Genomic DNA, 24,908 nt, shown 5'->3' on the forward strand with positions numbered 1-24,908 from the left:
ACTTGAGTTAAAGTTCAGCTAAAATATTAAAAACAGCTCCATTTCAAATCCTGCTGTCTCTGAAACCCGCGTTCCCGAGTATTTTGAACTCGTATAACTTCAATTTGAGAATGAAATTAATATTGCACACATCATCTTTCTAGGTTTTGTAGTTTGAAGACAGGACTACAATTCCTAGATTGGGATATTTTCAAATCTTTTTGAAATTTTTGAGAAAAATGTGGCCAAACATAGCCCGTTCGCGCACCACCGCGTTCCACCTCGATGCTCGGTACGCGATCACCGCATTGCCCCCGACGCCGTTCGCCGCGTGGCGCTGCTGCACCCGTGTAGCTCCACACCCAACCCCCGCCACGATGTGACTAGTCGAGCGCCGCAGCTGCCCAGTGACCATGCGAGCTCGTATCCGCCCTCCGCTCCGCATCTTGGCCGCCCAATACGCGCGACGCTCCTCGCCGCACGCACACGCCACGCTGCCCCTGCTCATCGGCTCCCGCGCTTCGCCTCTCGCCATGCCAATGGGACAAATTGAGCTCCGCAGTTTGGCCAATCCACGCCTGCGACAAGGGGAATCTCGGCAAAGCCCCACGCACGCACTAAAAAAATCCAGCCGCCACTCCCAGCTCGCTCCCTCCCACGCACACCTCTCCCAGCTCCCACCCTCTCCCTGGGGATGTCCTTCTTGTCGTTGATGGCGCGGTTGTTCTGGATGAAATCCTCCTCTGACATCTTGTTCTTCACTTGCGGGTTGTGCAGGTCAGTGTTGAGCATGATGAGCGAGTAGCAGAGGATGAAGGCGGCGTCCTTGGTGGTGAAGACCCCGGTCGTCTACTCTCGAAGAAGCGCTCCGAGAAGGCCTCGAGGATGCGCTGGATCTTCTGGGACTCGCCGGGGACCCGGAAGATCTCGAGATAGGTGCGCAGGGCAGTGTCGAGGATGGTGCCGGTGAAGTCGAAGGTCTCGGTGAACTCCTTGAGGACCTTGAGGTTGAAATCATCGGGGTCGTCGAGGAACTCGCCAATCTTGTGCATCGCGTGGTGGTGTTCATCGCGGAGGCAATGAACTCGCCGGCGATGGCTGCGGCCCTGTTGGTGGAGGGGAAGATGGAGGCCCGGACCTCCTGCATTGTTTTCTTATTTTTTACTGAGTGTTTTTTGGCACTCGGCAAAGTTAGTTTGCCGTTAAAATTTTTGCCGTGTGCCCTTTGCCGAGTGTTTTAGTGGCTTTGCCGTATGCCCTGGGCACACGGCAAAGCTCCCGTTCCCGGTAGTGATAGATCCTAAGAATGAAATCCAAAGCCATCCAAATGATAGTAAAAGTCTAGAGAATTTTTATTCTAAATCATCCAAATAATGGCTTATGGCTTAGAGGTCGAGGCAAAGTTGCGAATACATGAAGCGAAGGTCGAGGCAAAGTTGCGAATACATGAAGTGAATACTGCTGAAGTTGGATCACCAACTAAATCGGTCATTACATATGTTGCACCGGACTAGTCGGTGCATGAAGATTAGTAGCGGGGCCAAGGCAAGTGTACTATATTTGAGACAAAGCAATATAAAAGAGGAATGAAAAGAAATAAAAAAAACACATGAATGAGATGAGAGAATAGTAGGAAAAAAGAAAATAGGAAAAAACACAGGATACAGATAGAAAGGGGTGTTTGGAAGGCAGAAATTCCAATCACAGCAATTGAGAAACATGCAACTGATAAAACATCACTGTGCTTTAAAAGAAAAAAATTAAATAAATGGAGAAATGATTGTAGGGGCGGGTGATGGTGTCACCCGCTCCTAGAAATTCTTTTCAGAGTTAATACAAAAGAATGACACACGTTTTAGCGTCACAAGTGACTGTGTGGTGGAGAGGATGGTATGCATGAGGTCTAAGGTAAGCAGTTTGAACCCCGGTTAATGCAAGTGTGCATATTTCATTCAAAAATTGTACCACCGTAGCACTAGCTGTGGTGGCTGGTTGGATGGGATTTTTTTTTTGCTTTTTTCAATTTTTTTCTGAATTTTTTATTTTTTGCAAATTTATTACTAGTCGTGGGTGACACCGTCCGCCCCTGGAAACTGATTTGAAGGGGCAGCTTGAGGACTGCCTCTGCAAACTGCTATTTCTAGCGTGCGGGTCTTGAGTCCACCCTTACCAATGTGCTTTTACCTGGTTCTACAGACCTTCTTTGTCGTAGTGTCAGCTCATCTCGTTTGATCTATTCGCATAATGGAGATGGCTAAGTGAGCAATGAATCCCAAATTTCTCCATTGGATTATTTCTCGTCCATGTAGCCATTTGTAAATGTGGATGATCTTCAAAGTCTCTAGGATGATACTACTTTCTTCTCTCCTAACATCTCGTGCCACATTTGAAGAAAGAACTTATGTGTCACTTATTGAACGCATATGATACTATGCTTTGGGATTGGCCTTACGGGCAACTAAGTCATTTTGCTTGAAGACTAACCTTTATGAGATTTCATGGATTATATTCTTATTCGGACGGAGAGAATATACAATTTTCAGTGGGTACCAAATTAATTTTAAGATGTTAATGTTAAATTCGGCGACGGGAGGATTGAAGCAGAATGATGTCAACATAGTGATGAAAGGTTGGCAGCTACTGGCAATCTTCTTGGCACCCTTTTCTTCAATGAAAGATACAGAACGTTACATGGATCATGGTTTGATCGAGCTTATTAATGAACTGGAGACCGTCTCTTCCACTTCACATGGAATTTAAACAATGACCTGGAAGAAGGACAAAATGATTAATGATTTCTTAGTTTATCCGACAATCGCATGTTGTTCAAGACTTGTATCAAAAGGATCAGCAACTCATGATATTTACCTCACGAGGACGAGGATGAGCAAGAGATGAAGCCTGTGTTGTGCAATATGATTTAAGATATTTTGTCAGTGATTTTTCATTGTATGTCTTCTTCTCGGCACCTGTAAGTCGGTCAAAGACACACTGCATCATCCCTCCGTCGATGCCTTGGAACTTTCTCACCTCCTGACAACAGGCACCTGTTTTCGTTGGGGTGGTACGGCTAATCGATTTCAGGAAGTAGGGCTTGCACATTTTCACGATGTCGTTCTTCTGTTCCTTTGTACATATATGACCAGAGCAACATCCACCACTCACAGGCTCGATAGAAATTATTGCCAAGACAAGGAGGAGAGCGGCTACTTTGCCAGGTAACATCTGAATGCTAATTTAGAAGTTGCTGACCAACTTTGTGAAACCCAATGTTATGTCTTCAACTCCAGCATAGACCCCTATATATAGGATGGAAATCATGCGCTAGTATATACACGAGCTTAATTAATGCTTGTGATGCTTGAGTAATCTTTGACTGAACAATTGGGAAAGATAGATACCATATGGTGAGGCCTAGATATAGTATCGTTAATTTATGAATAGATCTGTAGAGGTACCCTTTAATATCGAAGATATTCATTTTAGCTTCACGGATCCTCAATGCACATTTAATAATCTACATGTTGAAGTGAAATAAAATAAGTTTCCATATCATACCTATGGGCAGTTCTAACTGATATTTGTTAATTCATGAGATGTGCTCATAATTGCGGCAAGGTTGAAGTCCTCAATTATCGTTAGTTAGTTTCGAAAAAAAATATTTATACATCTTTGAGATCACTATACACACACTACTAACATCTACATGCATATTATACATCTAAATTGTGGCTATTTTCTGTTGAAATAATGGGCCTAGCCCATAAGTAATTTCAGAATTTCAAATAAATCTCAAAGGCCCATGTGGGCAAGAGGTGGAGTGGTGCAAGTCTTTAGTCCCATATTGCTAGTGGAGGGGAGGGATGACCAACTTAAATATGGAAGTTGTCTCCACTCCTCTAAGCTATGAGTGTGGGGAGGGAAGGAGAGCTCCACACGCGCGCTCGCCACGCCTCGCCGGGCCGGGCGGGGCGGGGCGAAGGGCGCGGGCGCGCGGCACCTGCGTGAATGGTCCGCCGAAATCCGGCCCCTCGCCTTGCGGGGGCGCGGCTTCCTAGGGTTTTTGCCTCCTCTCGCTGCTGCGCCGCCACCGTAGTCTACTCCATCCCGATTGTCGGCGTGCACCGGCGATTGGGAGAGCAGGTCTCCGGAACCGTCGTCTTCAGCGATCCTGCATCGGGAGAGGGCGAATAAGGTTTTTGGGAAGCGCTCTGCGCGACTGCTCGATCGCTTCCTCCGCTTCGTCAAGTTCTTCGTCGACTCCTTCACCACGGCTCGTCTACCTCTTCGTCGCTTGGGTCTCACTCGTCGTCGCGAACAACGTCAGGCTGCTGATCGTCGTCGCCTGCTGTATCCGGTAGTCGTCCAGGAGCAGGTTTTCATCAAGAAAGAAACGTATGATCTCTTAACTCACATTATGTCTTCCATACTAGCTATTATGATCTGTTGCAGTCTGATAGCACTGGATAGTATGGTAGAATGTCTGATTCTATTTGCAATGATAGACTTGTCTAGATCTTGCATAGACATGTCTAGTTTAATCTGCTGTTTGTTCATCGTATTCATGATTTATTTCTGGATTAAATTAAAACTAAAAGTGCTTATATATCCAACAATCCAAAAACCTTATTGTAGGCACTTTAGTTTTATGGCTGGATTTCTTGATGCACTGAGGCCAGCACCGTTTGCTGGCGTGCACTTCAAGAGGTGGCAGGTGAAAGCCACGCTGTGGCTTACTGCCATGAAGGTGTTCTGGGTGTCCAATGGCAAACCGGAAGGGGTTCTCTCTCCTGAAAAGGAGAAAGAATATTCGGAAGCCAACACTTCTTGGGCGCTGTGATTGGTGCACTTGCAGAACATCTGCACGATGTGTACCTTCATCACACGGTCACAAAGGAGTTGTGGGATGATCTGACTGCCAACTACGGTGGCTCAGATACTGGCACTGAACTGTACATCATTGAGCAGTATCATGACTACAAGATGGTTGACGGAAAATCTGTAGTCGCTCAGGCTCATGAATTACAGTGCATGGTGAAGGAACTCGATCTGCTAAAGATTGTCGTGTCCGACAAGTTTGTGGCTGGGGGCATTATTGCCAAGTTACCTCCATCCTGGAGGGATTTCGCCACTTCTTTCAAACACAAGAGGACAGAAATTTCTGTTTCAGACTTGATTGCGTCTCTTGATGTTGAGGAGAAAGCTCGAGCTAAAGATGGACGATCTAAAGCTGTTGAGGGTCAGACCAGTGCCAATATGGTGCACCAATCACATCACAATGGCAATGGTGGTGAGGGCAAGGGCAAGAACAATAAGCCTAAGCAGTCCACTACCTTCAAGAAGAAGAAGAACAAGGAGAACGAGGGATGCTTCGTGTGCGGTTCTACTGACCATTGGGCAAAGAAGTGCCCAAACCGCAAAGGAAGAAAACCTCCACAGCAGAAGTCTGTAAGCATGGTGACCAGCGCTGGAGATGGAAATAGTGGGTATGGTAATTTACCTTCTGTTTTTTCAGTGTTTCATTCTACCAATACTTGGTGGCTTGATACTGGTGCTAATGTTCATGTGTGTGCTGATGCCTCCTTGTTTTCATCTTACCAGGTCGCTCGGGATTCCTCCGTCCTAATGGGGAATGGGTCACATGCTTCTGTTCATGGTGTTGGTACGGTAGATCTGAAGTTTACTTCGGGAAAGATCGTGCAACTGAAGAACGTGCAGCATGTCCCTTCTATCAGGAAGAATCTAGTTAGTGGCTCCCTTTTGTGTAGGGATGGCTTTAAGGTAGTGCTTGAGTCTAATAAAATTGTCGTGTCTAAGAGTGGACAATTTATTGGTAAAGGCTATGAGTGCGGAGGCTTGTTCCGCTTTTCCCTTACAGATTATTGCAATAAGTCAGTGAACTATATTTGTGATGGTATTAATGAGAGTGATGCTAGTGTTTGGCATTCACGTTTATGTCATCTGAATTTTGGTTCTATGTCTCGACTTTCCAGCCTGTGTTTAATTTCGAATTTTTCCATTGTCAAAGGTTCTAAGTGCCATAGTTGTGTGCAATCTAAACAACCTCGAAAACCTCACAAGGTAGCCGAGGAGAGACACTTGGCACCACTTGAACTCATTCATTCTGATATATGCGAGATGAATGGTGTGTTGACCAAAGGTGGAAAAAGATATTTCATGACTTTGATAGATGATGCGTCTAGATATTGCTATGTATATTTATTGAAAACGAAAGATGAGGCTCTTAACTACTTTAAAATCTATAAGGCTGAAGTTGAGAATCAGCTTGAGAAAAAGATCAAGAGAATTAGGTCTGATCGTGGTGGCGAGTATTTCTCTAATAATTTCGACTTGTTCTGTGAAGAACATGGTATTGTACATGAGAGGACGCCTCCCTATTCGCCCCAATCAAACGGGGTTGCCGAAAGAAAGAATCGCACTTTGACTGACTTGGTGAACGCCATGTTAGACACCAGTGGATTATCTAAGGCATGGTGGGGGGAGGCTGTATTGACTTCATGTCATGTCCTGAATAAAGTACCCATGAAGAATAAGGAGAAAACTCCCTATGAAGAATGGATTGGAAGAAAACCATCACTTTCATACTTACGCACTTGGGGTTGCTTGGCCAAAGTTAGTGTGCCAATCAACAAGAAACGTAAGTTGGGACCTAAAACTGTGGATTGTGTCTTTTTGGGATATGCTCATCATAGCATAGCCTATAGATTTTTAGTGGTTAAATCAGAGGTGCCTGACATTCATGTTAATACCTTGATGGAGTCTTGTGATGTTACTTTCTTTGAGAATATATTTCCTATGAAACAATTGCATAGTATGTCTAGACTATCTTCTGATATGATTGCTGAGACAACTCTTGAACCTATTGTGCTTCCTGATCATGCTGAACAAACACTTGAGCCAGTTCATGAGGAGGTTAACAGTGAAGCTCCTAAGAGGAGCAAGAGACAAAGAACCGCAAAGTCCTTTGGTGATGATTTCACTGTCTATCTCGTAGATGATACTCCTAAGACCATTTCAGAGGCATTTGCATCTCCAGATGCAGATGATTGGAAAGAAGCTATCCATAGTGAGATGGACTCTATTCTTTCTAATGGAACTTGGGAGGTTGTTGATCGACCGTATGGTTGTAAACCTGTGGGTTGCAAGTGGGTGTTCAAGAAGAAGCTTAGGCCTGATGGTACTATTGATAAGTACAAGGCTCGACTTGTGGCTAAGGGATATACCCAGAAAGAAGGCGAAGATTTCTTCGACACTTACTCACCTGTTGCGAGATTGACCAGTATTCGAGTATTACTTTCCCTTGCTGCCTCACATGGTCTTCTCGTCCATCAGATGGATGTTAAGACAGCTTTCCTTAATGGAGAGTTGGATGAGGAAATTTATATGAATCAGCCTGATGGATTTGTAATAAAGGGTCAAGAGAACAAGGTGTGTAAATTGCTGAAATCTTTGTATGGCCTGAAACAAGCACCTAAGCAGTGGCATGAGAAATTTGATACTACACTCATATCAGCAGGCTTTTCTGTCAATGAGGCTGATAGATGTGTGTACTACCACCATGGTGGGGGTGAGGGAGTTATATTGTGCTTGTATGTCGATGACATACTGATCTTTGGTACAAATCTTGACGTGATCAAAGAGGTCAAGTTATTTCTGTGCCAAAATTTCGACATGAAAGATCTGGGAGAGGCTGATGTAATTCTGAATATCAAGTTGATCAAAGGAGAGAATGGGATTACTCTCACGCAATCTCATTATGTGGAAAAGGTCTTGAGCCGGTTTGGCTTTAAGGACAGTAAGCCTTCTCCCACACCTTATGATCCGAGCTTGATACTTCGGAAAAATAAGAGAATTGGTAGAGACCAATTAAGATACTCTCAGATTATTGGATCACTTATGTATTTAGCCAGTGCTACTAGGCCTGACATCTCATATGCTGTTTGCAAACTGAGCCGGTTTACCTCTAATCCGGGAGATGATCATTGGCGTGCGCTTGAGCGAGTCATGCGCTATTTAGTTGGTACTATGGATTACGGAATTCACTACTCTGGGTATCCTGCGGTGCTGGAAGGGTATAGTGATTCAAATTGGATATCTGATGCTGATGAACTGTATGCCACAAGTGGATACGTCTTCACTCTTGGTGGTGGTGCTGCTTCATGGAGGTCATCCAAACAGACTATCTTAACGAGGTCTACCATGGAAGCAGAACTTGCAGCATTAGATACAGCCACAGTTGAGGCTGATTGGCTACGTGAACTCTTGATGGACTTGCCTATTGTCGAGAAACCTATGCCGGCAATACTTATGAATTGTGACAATCAAACGGTGATTGTCAAAGTGAACAATTCTAAGGACAATATGAAGTTATCAAGACACGTTAAGAGACGTCTGAAATCTGTCAGAAAAATGAGAAACTCCGGAGTAATATCAATAGATTACATCTCAACTGATAAGAACTTGGCAGATCAGTTCACTAAGGGGCTGTCACGTAATGTGATAGACAATGCATCAAAGGAGATGGGTATGAGACCCATATGAGCTACACCATGGTAGTAACCCAACCTATGTGATCGGAGATCCCGTGAAGTAGGATCTGGGAAGAACAAGCCATGGGATAGCATGAGAGTATCCTACTAACCCACTCGAGAAATGATGCAACACTCTCAAACCACTGCATGGCAGGCTGGCTACTACCTTAATATATTTTGTTGGCTTTAATTAGCAAAGATGTTGCCCTGCAGAACATCTTGGAAAAATATACCTATATGAGCCCGACTGTTGTAAGGTCGCAGTCTGTGAGACTTGGGTGATCTCTATTAAGCTCATGAAGAGACCATGGGGGTACGACCTATATGCCCCACCCGCGGGGTAGGCTACAGGCAGCCAGGTACTAGTCCCGACTTTGAGTGAAACTTGTCCGCACAAAACTTGCAATTCAAGGCTTTGTCCATTGTTCAAGTTGTGCATGAATGTAGCTTGAAGCTCTAGGTGAGAGTTCAACTTAACAGTCCTCGCCGAAACACTAGTATATAAACAGCAGTGAGAAACAGGCAAAATCTCTAATGGGCATTTGAGATCTGGTGGGGGATTGTTGAAATAATGGGCCTAGCCCATAAGTAATTTCAGAATTTCAAATAAATCTCAAAGGCCCATGTGGGCAAGAGGTGGAGTGGTGCAAGTCTTTAGTCCCATATTGCTAGTGGAGGGGAGGGATGACCAACTTAAATATGGAAGTTGTCTCCACTCCTCTAAGCTATGTGTGTGGGGAGGGAAGGAGAGCTCCACACGCGCGCGCTCGCTCGCCTCGCCACGCCTCGCCTCGCCTCGCCGGGCCGGGCCGGGCCGGGCCGGGCGAAGGGCGCGGGCGCGCAGCACCTGCGTGAATGGTCCGCCGAAATCCGGCCCCTCGCCTTGCGGGGGCGCGGCTTCCTTTTGCCGTTTTATTTTTTGGTTACTTGGTTGTTAAGTCAGCGAGATATATGGAATCCTAACCGGTTTAGATCACGATCGCGACGTGAGAATCGTGGGCTCTCCTATATATGCGACCTACCGGCCTCTACCAAAAAATAGATCTATTCGTCAAGTTCTTCGTCGACTCCTTCACCACGGCTCATCTACCTCTTCGTCGCTTGGGTCTCACTCGTCGTCGCGAACAACGTCAGGCTGCTGATCGTCGTCGCCTGCTATATCCGGTAGTCGTCCAGGAGCCGGTTTTCATCAAGAAAGAAACGTACGATCTCTTAACTCACATTATGTCTTCCATACTAGCTATTATGATCTGTTGCAGTCTGATAGCACTGGATAGTATGGTAGAATGTCTGATTCTATTTGCAATGATAGACTTGTCTAGATCTTGCGTAGACATGTCTAGTTTAATCTGCTGTTTGTTCATCGTATTCATGATTTATTTCTGGATTAAATTAAAACTAAAAGTGCTTATATATCCAACATTTTCACCGCCGGTTTGTAACTTGAACCGGCCGTGAAAATAGTTTTCGCCGCCAGCTCCAACGGCCATTGAGCTGATCCACTATGAAATAGGTGGTGATAAATTATTACCGGCGGTGATAAGGTGGCATAAAAAACCTATTATGTAGTAGTGTAGTCTCTCAAATTTGAGTTCACGGGAACCTGGGGAATTTGAATCATGAGACCATTTTCAACTGCCACACTGCTTCTTCATGCCTAGTAATAAACCCAGTACGATCGTTTGTATGCGTCCTCCCAGTCCCTACTTCGGAAGTATATGTGATCATCCCTTAGATCATTGACCAGGACATGCATGGACATGCTCGAGTGGTAAAACACTTACTACAAAAAATGTGTTCATCTATGATGAAAATTTCATAACACATTTGTTCTGGATCTATGATGTTTCTAGCTGAAAATATCATAAAGTTTCACATCCGAGCAAATTTAGTAACAAAGTTACAGAATGTCATAAAAGTTGCCACTGTAGCCAAAAAGAAATTGTCACGCACTGTGACATGGTGGTTTTGTGACGATAAGCTCCACGAAAACGTCATAAACCAACGAGGGTCCCACATGCTGATAAATAGGACGGTAAAATAAAATGGAAAACATGCTCCTCCATGGATCGAACCTATTACTGATCGAATGGGAAATCTTTACCTCGACCGGATCCCACATGTAAGGTAAGTTTGAGGTGAGTGTGGTAATTGGCGGCAGAAAAGCCCGCGTTGCAGCCAAAAAATAGTTTACCTGCTGCCGCGCTCCCGTAATAGGGAAAAAAGGAAGAACAGAGAGAAGGCGGCCAGGACAGAGTACTCCGGCGGAGATCTGCACCTCCCCGCAGCGGCTTAGTGCTACGGCAGCACAAATCTAGTGCTTCTTACTGTGCGCATCAATCTGGTCAGTAATTTTGAGTTGAATTCACCAAAATTTCATTTCGCATTGAGGTCTTTCAATCTAGTCAGTAATTTTGAGTTGAATTCGCCAAAATTTCCCGATGGATAGACGTTGGATACACGGTTCTCAACTATTTATCCCCGAGCATGAGAAAGGGGTTAATGATTTCATGGAATTTGTTAAGAGTAGATACTCTGACGATGAACAAATAATATGCCCGTGTTGTGGATGCCTGAATCAGTCTAGATGTACTGTAGATGTGGTGAACCTGCACTTATTTATGAATGGGATGGCAAGCACCTAAACTAGGTGGATTCATCATGGAGAAACATTCAAGGATAGGGTTTAGGAAAATGAAAATCCGTAGGATAATGGGGTTCAGGAAAATGCAATTCTGCGGGATGATGAGGTTGAGGAAATTGCAATTATGTAGGATGAGAGGGTTGTGGATAATGTTGTTCTCGTAGGAAGATGGTGATAAGAAAATGGTTAAGAAAAAGGAACACTGAAGATGGACTTTCTAAAATGATAGCCGACATGTGCCACGCTAAAGAGCTTGAAGGGAAAATGTTAGAATGTATAAAGGAACACATAAAATGTAAAGTGTCACCAGGATCTAAATATACACACTTTACATTTGTGGTGAAGTTACTTCATATCAAGTCATTCGATCAGATCAGCAATGTTGCATTCAATGCGCTTTTGAAGGTGTTATCCCTTGCTTTCCCAGGAGCATGTGTTCTAACATCTTACGATGATGCAATTAAGTACATACTTGCTATGGGACTCGGCTATGCATCTATCCATATTTGCAAGAATAATTGCGTATTGCTTCGCAAGATGCTAGTCGAACATGATGAGTGCCCAGTGTGTTGTGAAGCGGATTCAAGATGGAAAGATGCAGACAACAAGAAACGCATTCTCAGAAGGTATTGAGGCATTTTTTGCTGGTTTCAACACTGAAGAGGATGTTTCTTTCATCAAAAACCGCAAAGGATCCACAATGGCACGAATTGAAGCAAAAAACGGTGGACAATGAGCTTAGCATCCAGCTAATGGTGAGGCATGGAAAGATCGACCAGTATTTGTTGTGCCGTATAACATGCCACCATGGATATGCATGGAAAAATCAAACTTCATGATGGCATTATTGATCCTTGGGCCGAGTTCTCCATCGAAGGATTTTTGATGTCTTCTTGCAACCCCTCGTAGATGAGCTGTTGGACCTTTCGAAGGGTGTTGATGCATACGATGCTTGTAGTCAACAATCCTTTAAATTGCATGATGCAGTTACTTGGTGCATACATGATTATCCAGCACTTGTAGTCAACAATCCTTTAAACTGCATGCTGCGGTTATTTAGTGCATACATGATTATCCAGCACTGAGCACATTGATGGGGTGAGTCACGAAAGGTTATTATGCCTGTGTGCATTGTGACAAGGATCCTTGCTCAAGGAGATTGAAGAACAAGATATGTTATATTGGCCATCGTTGTTTCCTTCCAACTGACCATCCATGGAGAAGAAAGAAAATATATTTTGATGGTAATACTGAAAATCGAGAGAGGCTAGAGCAATTTACTGCTGATAAGCTTCAGCAGCAACTACAGAAGGTTAAAGATATTAAACCAGAAAAGCCTCCTCAAGGTCAAAAAATAAAGCGGGAACCCGGACAGTGTTGGAGCTGAAGGGTTTGTTTGTTTGACTTGCCGTGTTAGACAAGTCTAAAGCTGCCATATAATCTTAATGTTATGCACATTGAGAAAAACATATGTGAAAACCTTATTGGAACATTGCTTAAAATTGCTGGGAAGACAAAGGACACGATCAATGCTAGGGTTGATTTGGAAGAGATGGGCATTAGGCAACATCTACACATGCTGAATACTATGAAAGGAGAGTCATGCAAAATGTCAGATTCTCCATATACAATGGGTAAAAAGAAATAGAAGGTGTTATAACTTATGCTTCTAACTTATCAAAATGTATTGCCGCTAATGGATGCAAACTCCAAAGATTGAAAACTCATGATTGTCATATCCTACTCCAAAGGATTTTTCCTGCTTCCCTTTGAGGTTTAATTGATAAAGAGACATACTCAGCTGTTTCAGAATTGGGAAACTTCTTTTGGCAACTATGTTGCAAAACTCTGAAGTTGGATGTTTTGAAGAAACTAAAAACAGATATCCCAATAATTTTGTGCAAGCTTGAAAATTTTTTCCCTCCTGCCTTCTTTGATGTTATGGTGCACTTGGATGTCCATTTGCCTGAGGAAGCAATCTTAAGAAGCCTAGTACAATATGGATGGATGTATCCCATCGAAAGAAGGCTATGCACATTGAAGCGTTCCATGAGAAACTTGGCTAGGCCTGAAGGATCCATTGCAGAAGCATATGTTGCTCTTCTCACTACTGTGGTGGAAATAGCTACAGATCCAGATGATCGTGAAGTGTCTATTGCTGCTACTCTAGATGATCCTGGTCTCACTACTTCACAAGCTAAGGATGATCCTCGTCTCACTACTTTGCAAGCTTAGGAACATCCTGCCGTGGCTCCTGCTCCTAGTCTCGCTACGTTAGAAGGCTCTCCTGCACCTACTCTTGGTCTCACTACATCGAAAGGCTCTCCTACACATGCTCCTGTTCTTGCTACGTCGAAAAGCTCTACTGCACCTGCTTTTGCTCCAACTACATCAGAAGGCTCTGTTGCACCGGCTCCTGCTCCAACTACATCGAAAGGCTCTGCTACACCTGCTACTGCTATTGTTCCTCCTCCAAATAATCATGTATCTCGAGCTCCGGATGACCCTCTTCTGTCAACCAAACCTGCTACGTCGGCACCTTCTTCGAACCCCAATGACAAAGAGGTAGAATGTTAAACAATTCTTTTGTTGCCATTGATTGTTGTATTCAATTTGAACAATAAATTTTTCAATGTCATGTATGAACCAACTACTTTGTTGAGCCTTGTAATAATATTTTCTTGGGCTTTGTGCTCCGGTTTTAACTATTGGTGATCTGGTGGAGTTTGTACCAAAGTCGGACGAGTCTTATAACTGGTCTGGCACCAATGGGGTGGAGAATGACCAAGCGGATAGGCTGGCATGTCATCTTCAAGTTGCGGATGAAGCTAGATCATCTAACTACTCTAGGGGCATTGAAGACTCGAATTTCCAAGTGTTTGAGTTGACGGAGTGGATTAAGATTATGGATACATGCGGGAATACAAGTGTGGCAAGGTCACCCAAAAAGAAGACTTTTCCGACCTCACCATCATGTAATGAGTGATGCTATCGATACAAGGAACCCAAAACTACCTTCTTAGTATTTTTGTTTGTAATCTTCAATGTAACCCAAAACTATCCCAAAACTATGTCCGGAGCTACTTAATCCAAGAGAGCCATTTAATTGGAGGGAGGGATGTTTGATCTCCGATGTGCACATGATTGAGTAGTTCACAAATCCAATCGGGAAAAATGATGTTTGATTGCCAATGTGCACACGAATAAGTAGCACACCCAATCGAACGAAGATTTCTTTGGTTTCCAATGTTGACATGTAAGTAAGCACATGCAACCAAAGGGAGGGTTATTTGATTTCCAATGTGCACATGATTAAGTAGTAAATACATCCTATGGAAGGCATGGTACAAGGATTTCCAATGTTGCTGGGATGGTACAAGGATTTGCAATCGTAGTAAGCACACCGAATAGACGGGAGCTTTCTTTGGTTTCCCAATGTAAAACTCAATATATATAGTAATTCTCCATCCTAAATACTCCCTCTGTTCTTGTTTATAAGATGTGATATGATATGACACTGTCTCCCTTGTTACACTTATGTGCATACACCTTATAAACGGAGGGAGTAGTACCTAACAACGTACTTCAATATAAGCGGAGCAACACATAAACGGATGGAGCGGTACTAAATAATGGAATATCCAGCTTTTTGAAGGTGTTCTCATGATATACCAATGATTTCGAATGATAATTTGTTGAATCTGGGCCTAAATTCTCTTGATTCTAGCAATAAAGTTTTGGTATAGGTTACACTGATTATACCAAGAATAAGAAACGTCCATGAATAGACTACTAGACATTCCACTATTCGAATTTTTGTTGGGCATATTCTACTAAGCGGAACATCCTTTGGTCACCATTACCTGGCGCTGACCAGCCCTAAAATATTTCCGGCGTGTTATTCAAATATTTGAACGCCCGGGCCAAGTTGTGTGACAGATGTGAAATGTCAATTTTCCTCCCCCCTTCCCAACAGTACCCCGTTTCATCCACTACCATAGTAAAAGGGTATATTGGTAATGTGATAGGGCCATCCACCCAATTGGCCAAATACCCCATCCCTTTCCTCCCACCGCCCAAATCTTCCACATCCAAAAACTTTCTGCCATTAGTTCGCCTTCACCTCCTCACCCCCATCCGAAATCTTCACCTCCTCCTTGCCCTCAACCCAAATCTATGCCTCCTCCTCGCCGCCATCCCAAATCTTCACCTGCTCACCACCATCCACTATCTTCCCCTCATAGCTGCCGCCCATTTCCCATCTCCCTCCGTAGGACTAGTGGCGACACAATGGCACCAGGCAGGAAGGTCGTACGAAGGAAACATCAACAACCAGGTACAATATTTTCCTCCCCAGTTAAGCGTCCCCGGTGATGCAAGTAGAGTGTTTCCTTGTTTGGTTTTGTTACTGCTTTTACTTTGTTGTTTGTTTACAGATCTGGTAGTTTCTATGTATACACTAGTTTGTTTCTTTTACTAGTTTGTCCTTTGGGCTAGTACAAGTTTGGGTAGGAATGTCCTATCTTGGATCTTGTTTTAGGGGGCAGTACCTCTATGGTTTTACATTAATTTATTTCTTTTACAGTAGTTTGCCCTTTCGGCTCGTATAAGGTTGGGTAGGAACATCCTTTCCTGGATCTTGTTTTAGCTAGGAACATCCTATCTTGGATCTTGTTTTGGTGTGCTCTACCTTTAGATTTTACAGCAGTTTGTTTCTTGTACAATACTTTATTTCGTTTGTAGTGGTTGGATAACTTTACAGAAGTTTCTTTTTTTTCCTAAGATAAAGAACCAGAGCTCCATCCATACGAGCGGGTGAGGGCTGCATGTATCATAAGGAACAAGGGCATATTGGCTTCCCTCAGCGTTGGAAAAGTCACAAGAATCCTTAACTAGGCTAGAAAAGTACAAAGAAGGGATACCAATGAAAGAAGAAGTGAAAGAAGAAGTGAAAATCCAGATCTGGAGTATGACCCGTCTCAGGAATGGCCTAAATCTGACCAAGAGACAGGCAACATGAGGTATTTGTTGTTGTTTCCTACCAAATTTCTTGTATCAGTTATGCAGGATTTCTTCTCATTATTTTTGTTTATGCAATTTGTCCAATCAGATCAGTGATAGCATACCTGTCAGCGAGGGAAGAAGGTTGTCCAAGAGAATTTGAACACCTTATGCCTCTACAAGTATGCCTCCTAGAGCGACTAGGACCAAGGCAAAGGAATTTGCTTTAGCTCAGGTAGGAGTTTTGGATGGGACGACTCCTGATTCACAAGAATTGCCAGCCGAAGGCCAAGTAACAGCCACCCACACTGAGGACATCATCGACATGATGACAGGCGAAGGAAAGTCATTTGATCTCTTTTTTCCAAAGCCAAAAAATTGGAATGTTGCAATTAGCAACCAAATCATTATTAACACACACCACTTGTATGACTGTAACAAAATTGTTAGGTGATGCACGCCCTTCCAGAAGAGCACAAGTGCCACGGGATTCAAGAAGGTTGGCAGAGATCTAAACAGGATAAGGAGAGGGTTACAACCAAACTTTCGATCCATGTTCTAGAAGGGCTCAAATAGCTAGAGGTACCAATGCAAGCTGCGAAGTTTGCATCAGAGGTTGGGATCATACTGCGTGGGCATATACCGATCCTTACTCGCTAGAAGGACTATAAGATCGATAATGAAAAATATCCCAAGAACTACATTGGCGAACTAGCAGTGTGTATATATCGACTCATCTAATACCATAGTTCTTTGCATCCTTTCTTTTCATCCATTTTTTGACTACTCTTGTGTTGTGCTTGACATAGGGACAATTTGACATTTACACCACCAGTCAACATGTCATAGAGGCATGCATTGACATGCTCAAGTCGCAACAGAGACATGGGAGGTACTAGCTCAAGAAAAAGTTCTCAATGATATTCCAGCAAATGAAGTCCCAACCAAATCTCCTATGACCACATTGAATGATGACTAGTGGAACAATCTAGTTACGATGTGGTGCAGTCAACCTCACAGAGTATGATAGAACTTCAACTTGCCACTAGCACATTTGCATGTACTGATATGTTCCTCTTATTCATGGATCTTACATGAGTGTTCATTATTGTAAAGGATAGGTGTACTGCAAACACTGGTAGTCGTGGGGTGGTCAGGTTTCCTCAACGTACAGGATCTAGAAGTTATGTTGCGCAGGCTCATGTTGTGGTAAGCAACTAAACAAGTCATATTTTTGCTGTGTACTTCATTTCATGAACCTGTTCATGCTCCTTATTCCAAGCTAACAATTTATGTGTGTTTTCACATCATATTATAGGAAGAAGCGTGCTGAATGAGACCCAACTTCAATAGATCTTTTCAAGAACTTCCATTGCAGCAAAAATAGCTACACCGCTCCAGTACAGGCAGCTATTGTAAGTACTTATTTACTTTGCATTCTTCTTTGCAACAACACTACTAGAAACATTTGTGAGTACTTTTGTGAGACCTTTCATTTTCTTTTTTTTATTAGGCTCGGATGGAACAAATTATCACCCAACCTGGAGACGACCAACAAAAGACTGCTGCTGAAGCAGTGGCTGAAGTCATCCAATCTAGGATATTTTGGGAGGTTGTTAGCATTCACCCACCCTCGAAGAAACAGACTAGGGTTGTCACTGCACTGCAGGTAGAAGAATACAAGCTGATCTTGAGAGTGAGAAACAAGGGGGGCACAACTTCGGCAAAAGATTGCTGAACAGGAGTCTAAGATGGGTGCACTGAGATTGAGGGTTGAAACACAAGAAACAACATTGAAGCCTCAAGTAGAAGAGCTCAAAGCTTTGAAGAACAACACAAAGCAGTTGCATTCTCTTATTTCTAGCCTAATAAACTTCAGCATCAGTCAGAGCTAGGTGAATCCTTCCCTCAACTGAATTGTGTTGCTAGTGAACTTGTTGTTTATTGCTGATGAACTTTTGTTGTATGTTGTATTGATGATGCTTAACTTGTTGTATGTTGCATTATTGTTGCTGGTGAACTATTTATTGATAGTGATGTCAACAATATAGAAGTTGAAAATGAGTTGTTTTTATGTATGTGATTGTGATGGTGATCAGTAGCCAAAATTGAATATATGGCACCGTGAAATGCAATAATGGGCTAGGCCCCAGAAAGAAAACGGCCCAATATGGTACTACAAAATGCAATAATGGCTCTTTATTAGATTGGCTAAGGCTCGAAAAAAACGGCCCAATATAGCGTGCAACAAACATTTTTCAGCCCAAAAAATAGAGCGAAAACCTAAAATGGGCTAAAAATGACCCGACAAAATTGGGCTCACAAAGGCTCTTACATGGACCGGGCTTCAATTTGCGTCGAACCGAAATCATCATAACACCCCTGCCACATCGGAGCCACATTGGATTCTTGTCCAACGTGGTGCAACCTCCGAAACAGTTTTATGACGACATGTGGGACGGATTTTCATTCGTCATTATCTTAGTGATGCACCAAAATAAGGAACGTCACTGGTCGCGGTTTATGACACTCGACTAATAATGATGGGTTTTTGTCACTCCCGCGTCATAAATCACGGTTTATGACACAAAAAATGTGTTTATGACACTTTTTGTTCGTCATAGGTAGGAAGATTTCTTGCAATGACTACACTTGCTACGTCCCATGAATTGGATGATCTCATTCTCCCTCCCCGATGGCCGTCAATGTAAAAAAGCAGGAGGGTAGAAGACACAACTCGATGGTACTTCTCCATGACAACAAAGTATATATATCTGGTCATCATCCTCTTCCAACACTGAAGAGTAGATAATGTGCTTGCCCATTCAAGGTTTCCCATTCTGCTAGCCTGCTTTTGATAGGAAGATCACCTACAAGCGGTGGCAGAATATGCTGCCCAATTAGAAGCTCGTCATGTGTTCAGATGACCTGCTCTAAGCTAGAACTCTGCCAAAGGAATGCTCCCTCTAGACGGATTAGCTTCCCAAGTGCTAGATGCATACCGTAGCCATGGAGCTAGACCAATGAGCTATTATGCAAAGCATGGCTGTTTCCAAGCCCACGTGACAGATCTCCATGGCGACTAGTTGGATAACACAAGGAATGATTCTTGTTTTCAAGCGCAAGGTACACTTTCCGAGAAGACAAAACAGCACTACGTGGGAAGTCATGAAAGCGCCCACGGGAACATAGCGGATTTACCAATCGATCTGCTCACATGTGAGGATAGTTTGCAAGCCATAAAGGCGTGTTTGGTTTCAGGGGATTAAACTTTAACCCTGTCACATCAGATATTTAGATACTAATTAGAAGTATTAAATATAGTTTAATTATAAAACTAATTACACAGATGGAGACTAATTCGTGAGACGAATCTATTAAGCTTAATTAGTCCATAATTTGATAATGTGGTGCTACAGTAAATATTTGCTAATGATGGATTAATTAAGATTAATAGATTCGTCTCGTGGATTAGTCAGGGATTCTGCAATTAGTTTTATAATTAGCTCATATTTAGTCCTCGTAATTAACATCCAAATATCCGATGTGACAGGACTAAACTCTAGCCCCTAATATCCAAACAACCCAAAATAAAGAGTGAATTCCACTGTAGGTCCATGAACTTATCCGAGGTCCATGTACTCTCAAACTCATCACATGGATCCATAATCTATTGAAGTGTGGTCATTTAGATCCATGGATGTCCACGAAAGCACTTTTCGCCTACGGGGCGATGCCAGCCTGGCGACAAATTGCAAAACAACCCCTCGATTCCACCCTCCACCTTCTCGCCTCGATTCCACCCTCCACCTTCTCGCCGCCGCTGCACCTGAGCTTGCAGGCACGCCTGCGGATCGCGCGCTGCGTGGCGTGCGGGTTGGCGTACATCCACGAGAAGAACGGCATGTACGCCTTCAGCATGGTGCTCCTGGAACTCCTCTCCGGGCGGGTCTACTCAGAGGTGGAGTTCTGCCAGTGGCACGTGGGGCTTGTCGCCTCCGGATGGCCGACCCCATGCTCCCCGGCGAGGCCGACGGCAGTGAGGACGCGCTGCTCGCATGCTTCCGGCTCGCCTTCGCCTGCTGCGCCATGGCGCCCGGCAAGCGGCCCGCCATGAGAGATGCCGTGGTGGTGTTCGAGTTCTTCCCGCACGGCGGCAGCGCTCACCTTCTTCCCGTTGCTCGACAAGACGACGGAGCGTGGTTCGTGCCTTCGTGGTGCTGGCGCCTTCGGCGACGCCGCAGATGTACCACTCGTCGGCGGCGCTGGACACGTACGGCTGGCGCGCCGAACACTGCCTGCTCGCCGCTGCTCCTGTCGCCCGGGAGTATGCATCTAGGCCAACCTATAGATGCAGCACAAAATGCCAAAAAATCAAGAAGGATAGAAAATGTGAGAGAAAATGCCAGCTGATTCCGATCGGTTCCTGGGAGGATTGGATTGGGATTTCAGGGGACTGGGAAGAAGCGGCGGAGGGAAGAAACGGAGGATGCTGGACGTGGCGGTGGCGGCACTGCGGCAGCGATGGTGCGGGACAAGGAGATGGAGGGACGGAGGTTGGGTCGGCAGGTGCGGCGAGGAGCAGACGGTAGAGAGAGGAAGCTGGAGGCAGCACGGTCATAGAGCTGAGAGCCGACCGGCGGCGAGCTCTTCGTCGCGAGAGGGACGGTGCGAGGATGAGGACGAGAGAGAGTAAGAAATAAAGATGGAATGGGATCTTTTTGCAACTGGTTTACCATGCTGTCATCACCACACGTTGGCAAAAGGTGCCTGCTAGGACGCTCGTGGACCTCCGCAATCGCTATTTATTAGATCGTGAATCTAGATGACCACTTTAGAAGTTCATGGATCTAAATGAGACCTCGGATATACGGGCCTAAACTACAATGAAATTCACTCAAAAACAAAATAAAAACCATTGACAAATTGGGAGGGATCAGACAGATAGCGAACAGACACAGCGATCAGATGATCAGAAAATCATGTGCTGAGGGAGGCTGAAACACCCGGTGCCCTTTAGCTAGTTGTACCCTATTATTTTATTGCTAAAAATCATTAATATGGTATATTGTAACTCCTCTGTTCCTATATATTTTGGCCTTTTGCATCAAATAGAGGTCATGTACCAGATGCTACAAAATAGAGGCTGGAAGAGTTGGATACACATATAATCCATGCCTAGCACTTATTTTTCCATGTATCTGCTGATCTAGTGCAATTATCAGTCATGACCAGTGCCATACTTGTTCATGCACCACATTATGACCGGCTTATTTACGCATTAACTGGATGAATGCGAGTAACAGGGTGCAAGATCAGGCTTGTTTTCTTACGCGCGACTAACCCTGGAACTTCCATTACATCTATGTCCTCGGGCTTCATTCCAGCAGGCAGCTTCCAATCAAAGTGGTATATAAGGCTCGCAAGCGCGAGCTCAACGTTAGCCACCCCGAGGTTTATCCCCGGGCAAATCCGACGGCCAGCTCCAAATGGAAGGAACTCATAACACGTTCCCTTATAGTCCAAATGACTATTTTCGAAACGCTCCGGCTTGAACTCCTCCGGATCGTCCCAATACTTGGGGTCCCTGCAAATCGCCCACACATTGGTGAATACAACCGTGCCCTTGGGAATGTCATAGCCCATGACCTTGCATGTCTCGCGGCAAAGCCTCGGAACTAGAAGGGGACCCGGGGTGCGCAGCCGGAGGGCTTCCTTCATCACCAGCTTGAGGTAGCTGAGCCCTTTGAGGTCGTCCTCGGTGATGGCACTCTTCCCCTTGAAGACCTTCCGAACCTCGGCCTGCGCTTTCGCCATCACCGCCGGTGACCGGACAAGCTCCGTCATGCACCAGTTCAGCATGGTCGACGAGGTGTCAGTGCCGGCACCAACCATGTCCTGGAGGAACAATCACGAAGTCCTTTTATTTTATATCAATGTTCTTAATTCACGATCTCAGGAGATGGAGAAGGTAGACTACTGGGACGACTTACAAAGACCAACTTCACGATGATGTCGTTGGTGACAGGGATGGGCGTGCTGCGCTCCTTCTGGAGCCTTAGCAGGACATTGAGGAAGCCGTCGTGCCCGGCCACCGCCTGGCCGTCGTCGCCGCGGTCCATGGCTTCCTTCTTCTCCTCTATGACCTGCTCGACGATGCGCTCCATCCTTTTCCGGCACGCGAGGACCTTACGCGGCGCCGTGTCGAGAAACCTCATGAGCCTCGAGGACGGGAAGAGGTCAGCGACGGCCAGTCCTGATGTCTGGTGCAAGGCCGTGTGCATGGCGTCGATGAACTCGTCTTGGTACTTGGACCGGCTGCCGACCGACTCCCTCACGATGGTGTCGTTAATGAACCTTGAAATCATCTTGGTCACGTCGACGGCGGCGCCGGCGCCCGCAGACGCGGCGATGTTCTCCATGAATCGCGCCACCTCGTCCTCGCGGATGTGCCCGAGCGATTGCACCCGGGCGGTGCTCAGAAGCTCCAGCGTGCAGATCTTGCGGAGCTGGCGCCACCGCTCGCCGTAGGGCGCGAACGTGATCTCGTCCCCGTCGAAGGCGAGCGCGTTGATGGTGGGGTTCCTGTACCTGTCGGCGAATATGATGTCGTGCGTCTTCATGACCTCCATCGCGGCCTCCGGCGACGACGCCACCAGCATCGGGATCTCGCCGAGCCGGAGCATCATGACCGGCCCGTGCTTCTGCGCCAGCCTGCGCATCGCGCGGTAGAAGTTTGGGCTGGTGACGAGGTGGTGCAGGCTGCCGATCACCGGCAGCGTCCATGGCCCCGGTGGCAGGTTAAGCTTTGGCTTCGTGACGAGCAGGGACTTGAGCTTGGACAGGACGACGAGAAGAGCGAACACGGACACGGCGGCGAGGAGCGCCTTGTCCTCCATAGTGGCTATATATCTACTACTTTACTTGGCAAGTTCACTGCTAGATAAGATAACTAACTTGTCGAGTCCATGGCAACTTTATAGTATCGATGGCGGGAAGCAGAGAAAGATGTCAAAGCATCGTGGCTTGACATTTTGTATCAGATATTGGTTTTTTACTTCTTTTCGTTAAAACATGGCTTGACCAACCGTTCGGTCTTCGTATATCTTGCTAAATTAGTCTTCCATAAATGTAATGAGGACTAATTTGATGTGGATGAGAAAACGAGCATAGGCCGACGTGTTTACGTTGACTTCGTGAATCTCAAGATCTGACAGCTTCGGTCTCTTGAAGGCTCTTATAGAGGTAGGATTTGCGTGCACGTATTCATATATTCATATATGTGAGATAGTCTTGCGCAGTCGATCAGAAGCAGCCGCAGACCGTTACTGAGTTAAAGACACGTGCTAGTTCACGCATTTCTGCCCATGTGTGTGGAAACAGTTACATATGCCTGTAGCATGTTGACGGTGTTGAGCTCTTTAACAGTAGCAGAGAAAAGGGCGCCCTCCCTCTCTTCTAATTAATCAACGAGCGACAAGAGGGGGCGTCCGACGGCGACGTTGTTCACACGGCGCTCATCCAGCCCGGGGCGGCATGGGATCGGAGGAAATTTGCAACCCGTACGCACCCAACTTTCTTCTTGGATGACATGCCCCATCGTTAATGATCTTTTATAATTATATGCAAAGCATTTGAAGAACCAGCTTGCGTGTCTCTTGTTCCCGAGTCAATGGTGTTATTATGAGCTACTCCCTCGCTCCGTCCCAAATTACACTACTGGAAAATGCAGCATTAGTCCTAAGGCTCGGTACCGATTGCGTTTTGACCCAATACTAATATGAGTATTTGTACCGGGCCTAACGGCTAGTCCCCTAAAAGCCTCCCATGAGGGCCTTTAGTACTGGATGGTAGCTTACCCGATACTAAAAGGTTACCAACTAGTACTGGTTGGAGCCTCCAACCGGTACTAATATGACTGAGAGCCTTTTGTAGCGGGTGGAGGCTTCACCTAGTACTAAATGGCAACCTCCCCTCACGCGTCAGCCTCCTTCTCTCTCTCATCCCATGCTCACCCTCATCCCCACACTTATCCGCTCGTCCCCTCATCCTCTAATCCGCACCTCTCTTTTCTCCCCCCGAATCCCCTCTATCTCCCTTGCTGAATCCCCTCCCTCTCCCCCACAGATCCCATCACCGCCCCTCTCCTCCCCACTCCACTCGCCCCTCACCTCTTACATGTGGCGAGGAGCGGCGGCGGGGCAAGGAGTGGCAAAGGCAAGAAGGGAGGGCGCGGCGTGGCGGAGCAAGGAGCAGCGGAGCTTCGATGGGAGGGCGCGGCAGCGGAGCGTCGGTAGGGCATGGCGGAGCTGCGCCTGGATCTTAGAGTTGCAGCAGCGTGTTGATCCTTGAGTAGCGGTCACCTCTCGCTTAGATCCGGCAACGGCGGCAACCGGCGGGCGGAGGAGTAGCACCGGCGGCAACCATCAACGGTGGCTGAGCAACGTAAGTACGTCGTCTTCCTCCCTCCCTCCTCTCTCCCTCTCTCTTCTCTCTCTTCGGTGCAGGGCTCATGTACTGTGCCTCTGGTGCTTCGGCGGACGACGGCGGGGTGCGGCCGGAGCTCCGATAGCCAGATTTCTATTTATTTTTTTAATATACAACCGGTACTAAAGGGGTACCTTTATTTGACCCGGTACTAAAGGTCCCCCTTAGTACTGACATAGCAATACCGGTTGCACAACCGGTACTAAATGGGGGTTTGGACCCGGTACTGAAGGCGCATTCCCCAG

General features: G+C 45.6%; 1 protein-coding gene and 1 long non-coding RNA gene across 2 annotated transcripts; one reads left to right on the top strand and one right to left on the bottom strand.

Moving 5' to 3' along the window:
- Nucleotides 1-5,291: 5,291 nt before the first annotated feature.
- Nucleotides 5,292-5,939, top strand: LOC140223661 (uncharacterized). The gene is made up of 2 exons (XR_011899033.1): nucleotides 5,292-5,465; nucleotides 5,581-5,939. It is a non-coding gene; the product is annotated as an uncharacterized lncRNA (long non-coding RNA).
- A 15,206-nt stretch (nucleotides 5,940-21,145) lies between these two features.
- LOC117866574 (dolabradiene monooxygenase) lies at nucleotides 21,146-23,133 on the bottom strand. The gene is made up of 2 exons (XM_034750815.2): nucleotides 22,170-23,133; nucleotides 21,146-22,074 (listed from the first exon to the last, which is right to left on the bottom strand). Exons 1-2 carry the CDS (start codon nucleotides 23,073-23,075, stop codon nucleotides 21,451-21,453), a joined length of 1,530 nt encoding a protein of 509 aa, XP_034606706.1. The 5' UTR covers nucleotides 23,076-23,133; the 3' UTR covers nucleotides 21,146-21,450.
- Between the last annotated feature and the right edge of the window lie 1,775 nt (nucleotides 23,134-24,908).

The sequence above is a fragment of the Setaria viridis genome, chromosome 8 (genome assembly GCF_005286985.2).
Source record: "Setaria viridis chromosome 8, Setaria_viridis_v4.0, whole genome shotgun sequence".
Lineage (NCBI taxonomy): Eukaryota > Viridiplantae > Streptophyta > Magnoliopsida > Poales > Poaceae > Setaria > Setaria viridis.

Coding starts and splice junctions, on each gene's coding strand:
- LOC117866574 (XM_034750815.2), bottom strand. CDS start 23,075: ATGGAGGACAAGGCGCTCCTCGCCGCCGTGTCCGTGTTCGCTCTTCTC. Junction 22,075..22,169: donor TCATCGTGAAGTTGGTCTTT/GTAAGTCGTCCC, acceptor TTGTTCCTCCAG/GACATGGTTGGTGCCGGCAC.